The sequence below is a fragment of the Equus caballus genome, chromosome 11 (genome assembly GCF_041296265.1).
Source record: "Equus caballus isolate H_3958 breed thoroughbred chromosome 11, TB-T2T, whole genome shotgun sequence".
NCBI lineage: Eukaryota > Metazoa > Chordata > Mammalia > Perissodactyla > Equidae > Equus > Equus caballus.
In genome coordinates, this window is record NC_091694.1 from 59,946,396 (window position 1) to 59,954,450 (window position 8,055).

At 63.1% G+C, this 8,055-nt stretch overlaps 1 protein-coding gene across 21 annotated transcripts in view; it reads right to left on the reverse strand.

Moving 5' to 3' along the window:
• Positions 1 to 5,677, reverse strand: part of LLGL1 (LLGL scribble cell polarity complex component 1) — a 17,437-nt gene extending 11,760 nt beyond the window's left edge. For 2 of the 21 annotated variants that reach the window (XM_070228317.1, XM_070228308.1), the window contains exons 1-3: positions 1,598 to 1,754; positions 1,140 to 1,283; positions 6 to 903 (exon numbers count right to left, since the gene is read on the reverse strand). In XM_070228317.1, the coding sequence (XP_070084418.1) occupies positions 6 to 26 (21 nt within the window). In that variant the 5' untranslated portion in view covers positions 27 to 903; positions 1,140 to 1,283; positions 1,598 to 1,754. Of the gene's footprint in view, positions 1 to 5; positions 1,284 to 1,516; positions 2,351 to 4,659; positions 5,049 to 5,496 lie in introns of those variants that run through there. The other 19 variants (XM_070228320.1, XM_070228312.1, XM_070228316.1 and 16 more) reach the window with 17 other exon arrangements.
• Between the last annotated feature and the right edge of the window lie 2,378 nt (positions 5,678 to 8,055).

Consider the following 8,055-nt stretch of genomic DNA (forward strand, 5'->3'; position numbering starts at 1 on the left):
CTCACCTGGCCAGGCAGGAAGTGCATCTGAGTGACAGTGGTTGTGTCTCGGTGCAGGCCCGTGAACTCCACACCTGGTGCACCGTAGCTGAGGGCAACAGGTCAAGGGCAGATACAAGCAGGCACGGACCCAGAACCAAGAAACCAAGGCACAGGAGATGCCCAAGCCACCTCCTTCCCAGGACCATTCCAATGGTCCCAGCCAGGCCTGCCTATCCAGGAGCCCCCAGAGCCCAGGAGGGGCCCCTCCCTGAGGAAGCACCATCCTGCACCCACAAGGGATCTCCAGGCTCAGAGTGCAGGCTCCACTCAACTCCTGTAAATTGCTGCTGCTGTATGACCTTCACTTCCTCATCTGAAATGGGCTAGTGACTCCCACCTCATAGGGCTGGCACAGGGCAGGTAAGAATAAAAACACATCCAGTATGCTGCCTAGGCCTGGCACACAGCCAAGGCTCCACTCGGTGCCAGCCTTGTGTGTGTCTATGTGCACGAGAGCCCAGCCCTGCAGGTCAGGATCCCACAGGCAGAGATGCCAGGCCAGGCCTGGGCAGGGAAGCCCAGGGCAGAGGAGAGTTCAGGCTGCCCCTTCCCACAGCTCCAGGCCTAACTCCAGCTGTGGACAAGGAAACCAACCTCTCTCCGGGACGGGCAGCCAGTGGCCCCCACCAGGAGGGAGGAGAGGCCACGGCCTGCCCATTTTACAGGCAAGCACACAGAGGCTTGGAGAGGTTGGGTAACTGGTTTCAAGTGCCCAGGCTCAGTGCCAGAGTCCCAGCAACTCCAGGTTTGATGGCAGATGGGCAGGGCCAAGGGGGCCCCAGGAAGGAAGACTAGGGAGGGGGCAGTAACATCACCCGGCAACAAGGAAGGAGCCGTTGCTTGGAGCTGGAGTTGGGATTCCCTGCAGGAGCCAGGAGAACAGAAGAGGGGACAAAAGAGGGGGCATGAGTGCTGGGCGGGAACCAGGGTCGCCAAGGAGACGGGGCCAGCCTTGAGGGGGAGGGGCAGCTTTTGTGGCCAGGGCCCGTCGTCCTCTCCAGCCTCAGTTTCCCCACCCAGGGCTCTGGGCTGGGGTGGTTTGCGGGGAAAGAGGGAGGGAGGGGAGGGCTCTGGTCTCCTCTGAGGCTATCTCCTTGCCTGCACACCAGGTTCCTTGTGAGCACGAGGAGTCAGTGCACAAGAAAGACCAGGACACCAGCAGGGACGCTCGAGAGGCTGACAGAGAGAGACGTGGAGCGGGGCACTGTGGGGACACAACACACGTGTGGGGCAGCACAGCACCTGCAAGGGGCGGGAGTAGCAGGCCAGGGAGTGGGTGCCCCCCAGGCCAGGTGGGGGCCTGGGGGCAGGGGGCCAGGGAGGGAGAGGAGGGGCGTTCAGGCCCGGCCACATTCCCTAGAGCAGGCAAGCTCAAACCACAGGCCCAGGCGCCCACCCCTGCCTGGCCAGTGCCCCCAGCCCCGGGGTGGGGAGACCCCCACCTCCAGCCCACCTCTTTTCAGGCACTGACTCACTTTGTGCCAACTGATGTCCCCAGCGAGGGTACTGAGACCCAGAGGGTCAAACAGGGAGGGGTGGGGGCAGGCACTCCTCACCAAGCAGCGGGCAGCCAGACTCTGCACCTCGGTTTCCTGGCCTGAAGGGCTTCACTGCGAGCAGTTGGGGTGGGATTCTCCATGGCAGGCAAGGAGGCATTCAGCTGCCTGCTTGCCCCCACCCCACCCCCACCCTGCGCCTGCAGGGAAAATGCCCGCTTTGTGCAGCTCACACAGCCCATTGTGTGACCGCCAGCATCCAGGTGGGGGCCGAGCTGCGCTCACCATGCCGAGCCTGGCACTGCCACCAGCCCCTCGGCCGAACACATGTGTCTTCGCACACACACATGTGCCCAGTCACCAGGGCAAGAGCCAACTATGTGATCCCCGCCCTCCAACCACCCTTGATGGGTACCATGCTCAGCCAGCCCCCCTGGCCCAGCCTCCCCAGTCACAGTTGCTGGGACGATGGCAGGGTCACCTAGGTAACTGGCTGGCTGAAATGCACTGAGGGACAGCTGTGGCCACTGCAAGTTGATCGACACCTCATCTCTGTGAGGAGATATCCCAGGGTAGAAGCTGCACGGGCTTCCACCAGGATCCCAGCACCTACGTCAGCCTCCTAGGCTGGGCCCAGCCCAAGGAGTCCAGCACACAGGGAGCCACAAGCAGGTGGTCCTCACAGGCCCCCAAGGCCACGGCCTGCAAAGGATACATCTTGACGGCCCCAGACCTTGTGCCGATGGCCATGATGCGAAGCTCCGGGTCGAAGGCCAGGGCGCTGGGCTGGTTGGGGAAGCCATGCTCCACAGTCTAAGGGGTGGGGCGGGGAGGGAGGGTACTCACACAGGCATGGCTGCCCCCGGCCTACCCTGAGACCCACCCCAAGGCAGTCTGCAGGTTCTGCCTCTGCTGCACAGCAGGACTAGCGCTGGGTCCATCTGCACTCTGTGCCTCAGTGTCTCCAACTGTGAAATGGGCAATCACACCTCCAATCACTGCACAAGGGTCTGAGCCCCTGGCCCCACCACACAGACCTTCCTCCAGCCGAGGCCCCGTCCCTCTCAAAACCCCTGTCCTCTTCACTGTGCAGAGGGCTCTGGCAACAAACAGGGAGAACAAAGCTCAACACGGTGCAGGCTTGGAAGTGGACTCCACCTGCCCCGGGGGGTGGGGCTCCACACCCGACTCCTAAAGGCACAGACTGAAGCTCGTGGAGGCGTCATGCCACCTGAGCTCCCACGTGAAGTCCACGGGCTCCCCGACACAGACCCCATGCAGAGGTCAGAGGCCAACACCCACAAGTTAGCTAGGCAGAGGCTCTTCATACCCAGCCCCACCCCCAGACTCAGAGACAGGGAGACTGAGGCCCAGAGAGAGGGAGCTTCCTGCCCAGTCTCTGACGGTGTCACTCACTTCCAAGACTTGGGTCCCCTACCTGGAAACTGGAGAACAAGATTCCCCTCCCATCTGTGGTGGGGATGGTGTGAAGGGGGCTTGTGCACTGGGGGTGTCGACAGAACTCGCTCCTTGATTCCACTCACTTGTGTTTTCCTCCGTTTGCACACCCCCCCAAGCAGCTCATACTCAGCCCCTGAGGCCTGGAGGTGGGGTGGAGTGTCCCTGGGGAGCCTGCAGCCCTGGGTCCCCATCCCCCTGTCCTCAACACCAATGTGGGGCACCAGATGTGGGCCAGTGGTTCCTCCTGACCACTGCGTCAGCAAGACACATACTTTGTAAGAAACTCTGGTCCCCAGGCCTCTCACCCCAGCCTTCCTCCTGCCTCATCCTATCTAGATAGGCTCAGCCCTGTGGGCAGTTGGCTCAGCCTTAGGCTAGTCTCAGGACTCTCCAGGCCTCAGTTTCCCACCTGGGCACTGGGGGCAGTAAGTCTACCTGAGGACAGTGTCACCCTTGTGGCCAGGGGCAGGGAGGCAGCATCCCTTTCCCACTGGCACTGCCATGCCCATTCCGGACCTGACGGTGTCTGCCCAGGCCCCTCCTCTGCTCAGGACCCTCGCGGGCTCCCAGCTCACTCTGGCAAAGCCAAATCCTCACATCTGGCCCCTCTGTCCTCCATTCCCCACTCTCCCCTGGCTCACTTGACTCCAGGCCCAGGGATCTTTTGCTCTCCTCCAATTTCCTAGGCAGGCCCCTCTCCGGGCCTTTGCACCTCCAGTCCCTCTAGTAGGAAGGCACTTTACCCAGAAAGCCTCAGGGCGGGCTCCTTCCCAGCACTCAGGTCTCAGCTCAGGCATCAACTCCTCAAGGCCCGCTAAGGCCCCCTGGCTCTAGCAGCCACTCCTGCCCAAAGGGTCCATGCCTGGCCCCCACTCGCTTTATTTAATCCACAGCACTGGCCACCACCCAACCTGCTGCATATTTTACTCTTGATTTGGCTTTTCACTGTCTCCTCCACTTGTACATCAGCCCCTGAGTGAAGAGGTGTTTGTCCCTTCGGGTCACTACGGTATCCCCAGCACCTAGGAGAACTCACACACAGCAGGAGCTCAGCACGTGTTAAACTGACACAGAATGGACCTCCCACAGGCAACATGAGGGCAGCGCTGGGACCTGGACCAAGACTGAGTCCCAAGGCAGTGCTCGCCTCTGACCTGGCCCCCAGCTAGAGAACCTGGGGCCTATTTTCAGTGGTGACCCTTCTGGTGACCAAGCTCCTTGCCCAAGACCACACCCCCCACCCCTGCCAGCCACTCAGAATGGTCTCACCCTCCTCAGCTGCAGCCCTGCTTCTGACCAAGGGCCAGCCAGGTGGGCCGAGGTCCCCCTCTACACTGCGCCTGACCGCTGGGGAGGCGACCTCAGCCCAGCGGCCGCACAGGGGCTGGCCCGCCCACCAGCAGCACAGGAAGGGGGCCGGCCCTCGGCCTCAGGCTCTGGGCCACTAAGTCTGAGAGTCCTGGAGGCCCCCACTAGCACCTTGGAAACCCTGCCTGCCCCAAGAGACGTTCGGTGCCTCTGCCCCTCCAGGCCCAGCTGTCCCTGCAAAAGGGGCAGAGTGACCTCCTGGACCACAGTGGCCCCTGAGAAAATCCCTGCCCCTCCGAGCTAAAGTCAAACCCCACCGACAAGGGGACACAAGGACAAAGCGACCAGCTCACTGTGACTTGGGCAAGTCGTCAGCCCTTCCTGAACCCCAATTTTCTCATCCGTGCGACGGGGATAACGACTCTACCCCAAGGGCAGCGCGGGCTGCGCAGTGAGAGGGCTCTGGAGCAGAACGGAGCCCGGAGCAAGCCCCGGGAGGGGCGCGCGGGCAGGCGGGGCCAGGGCCCTTCCTCCGGGCCCCTCCGCCCTACCCGGGGAGAAGCACGCCGCAGACGCCCACCCGCCCCTCGGCCAGCCGCCCACGCGACATGGGGCGGCAGCCACAGCAGGGGGGAAGCGGGCCCATTTCACGGCAAGGAAAACGGAGGCCCCGCGACCCCAAGTGCGGCTTGGGACACAGCCAGGCGTCAGGGCGCGGGGAAGGCCAGGACAGGGACCTCCCGGCCCCACCCCCCAACATCTGCCTCCACTCCCGCCCGTCCCGCCCAGCCCGGGGGCGAAGCAAAACAAACCCGGGCCTGCCGCCCCCAGGGATGAGCAGGGCGCGGGGGGCCGAGACCAAGAGCCAGAGAGGAGAGAGCGCGAGTTCAAGAGACCTCGGAGACACGGCGGGGGAGAGACACGGAGACGAGAGACGCAGCGACACGGGCCCACGGCCGAGCCCCCTCCCAGGCACAGGCAGAGGCTGAGGGGCGCAGGGCCCCGGCAACCGCGGCTGCAGCGCGGCCGGCGAGGCCCGGGACCCGGAGAGGCGGCACGGGAGTCCGCGAGACAGACCCGCGCCGCGCCCCAGCCGGGCGCCCCCTCCCCCGGCCCGACGTGGCTCCGGCCCCCGGCCCCGGCCCGCCCCCTCCCGCGCGACCGGGCCGCCTCCGCCGCCACCGCCGCACCTTGTTGAAGGCGAAGAGCTCCTGCTTGAGCTTCTCGCGCTGCGGGTCGGCGCCCTGCCGCCGGAACCGAAACTTCATCATCTTGCGTCCGGCCGCCGGCGCCGCGCCCGCCGCCGCCGCCCGCAGGATGCGCCGCGCGGCCCCGCCGGTCCTGAGGCGCGGGCGGGGCGCCAGGCGGCCGGGCGCGGGCGCGCGGGGCGGGGCCTGCATAGGGGTGGGCGCGGGGCGCGATTGACGCGCCGCCCGGCCAATGAGCGCGCCCTTGCCCCGCCCGCCCCGCCCCCGCCGGCCAGACAATGGGGAAGACAGGGCCTTCGGGCTCGGCCGGGCTCGCGAAGGGACGCCCGCCGAGCATGCGCTGCGGCGCGCGGCCTGCCGGGACTTGTAGTCCGCGAGCCAAGGCTCCAGTGTGGGCGGCTGGGGACCAGCTCTGGTAGGGGCCAGCGCGTGCTCCTCAACTTGGAGGCTTTTTCCTTCCTCCAACGAGCAAGGGACGTACATGTTCAGGTAGTGAGGGAGTCCTGTCCCGAAAGCCAGGGACTGGAGCAACTCCCTGGCCCCTCAACCTCAGTTTCCCCATCCATGCCATTGGCCCGATGATAGCCAAGTTATATTTTACCAGTTTCGCGGCACACCACTTCGATTGTTCTCCAGTGTGCCAGAACACTTCCCATCGCCATGCTTTTGCCCTGGCTGTGTAGTCAGCCAGGAATGCCCTCCTCAGCCCCCGGGGAACTCCTACACACCCTCCAGGACCCAACGCAAAAGGCTCTGTGTGGCAGCACAGGGGATTCTTAGGAGTGCCATCAGCCAAAGAGAGAGACAGAGACCTAGCAGAGAGAAGAGATCTTTCTTCAGGAGGTGGCATTTGGGACAGTCCTGAGAATGGGTTTGGGCTTTACAGAGATGGGGGAAGGGCCTCCCAGGCGCGGGGGAACCGTGTATAAACAAAGCCGTGCCCCGCCTCCGCCCTCTGAGAGCGACTGGGCCTGTCCCCACCCACCTCCCAGGCCTCTTTTTCTCATCTGGACGGCGGCCTGGAGGCTGAACTGTTCCTTGCAGGCTCAGGATAGGCTGCCCCGGGCTCGGGGCTGGACAGGTTCGAGGTGGGCAGGTGGACCCAGGCCCCAAGGCCAGCGGCTGTGTCGAGAGAGGTGGGCCTGAATTCTGACCCCCACCCACAGGGGCTTGACCACCCTCTTCCACGCCTGCCCCCTCCTCAGCGCCTCCATGCGTGGGGCTGGATCTGGCAGCCGGCTGGGGGCGCTGCGGGAGAAAGGAAGATGCCGATGGCAACAAAGACTGGGAGTGCCTACTGTGTGCGCACCACTCCCCCTCCCTGTCCCGCTGACAGTGCTCTCAGGGGTCCTGTGAGGGGGCGGCAGCAGGATCCAGGTTACTGTGAGGAGGCTGGGACAGATGGGCAGAGGCACGAGGGCCTGTGACCCGAGCCTTGGGCAGAGCTGACTGGACTGAGAAGGTCAGATCCCTCTGGCCACTGCCCACCTCATGCCCAGCACAGGCATCTCCGAGGCCTGGGTTCTGGTCCCTGCTCTGCCACCCACTGGCTGAGTGATGAGGCCTGAGTTCAGGTTGCTTCTTCCATGAAATGAGGGCCTGGCACAGGGACACAGGGAAGTGTTAGGAATTTGTTAATTCACATCCAAACTTCCCCGTTTAGAAGCTGTGCAGCCTGGAGCAAGTTACTTAAGCTCTCTGTGCCTCAGTTTCCTCATCTGTAAAAATGTGGATAGTACTAGTCCCTACCTCAAAGGGTTTTTGTGAAGATGAAATGAATTTGTTCTCGTAAAGCCCTTTAGAATGTGCCAGGTAGACAGGAAGAGCCGTGTGAGTGTTCGCTGTTATTAGAGTTCTTGTTAATTGCTATTAGAACTCTTCTCTATCACCCTGGGTAAGTCCCTGCCCTTCCTCAGTCTCCATTTCTCTGTCTTTGAAATGGGACTTAGTCATCAGGCAGTAAGCGGCCATGCCTCCCCGCCACACACGCCCAGCTCACAGTCTGGTGGGGACAGAGCTGAGTAGAGACCACAACCATCAGGAGTCTGCTGTGCTGTGACGGGGGACACACCGGGGCTGTGGGGGCCCAGAAGAGGCATCTGACCTGGGGCAGGTCCTGGAGGGAGAGGGCACAGTCCAAGCTGTGCTGTAATGGGTGAAGAGTTTAACAGGGAGAGGGCTGAGGACAGACAGAGAAGGGTGGCATGGCAGGCAGAGGTCTCAAAGTGTCACAGCTCCCCCACACACCTGTTAACAACACAGATTCCAGGTCCATCAAACGCAAATGACGGTCGAGTGGGGCTCTAGAGTCTGGATTTTAAACCAGCCAGCTTGGCCCCATGCAATCAGGTTGAAAGGAGTTAAATGGGTACACTGAGGTACAAATGGGTAAACTGAGACCTGGGCAGACAGGCCCAGCCCATCTGCATACCTACGGGACAGGGTTTAGGAATGGCATTGGGGAGGGTACCATCCCTCAGCTGGGAGGGTCTAGGGCATTGATGACTGTCTGTCTCTCTCCTCCCCCGAAGGAGAGAGCCT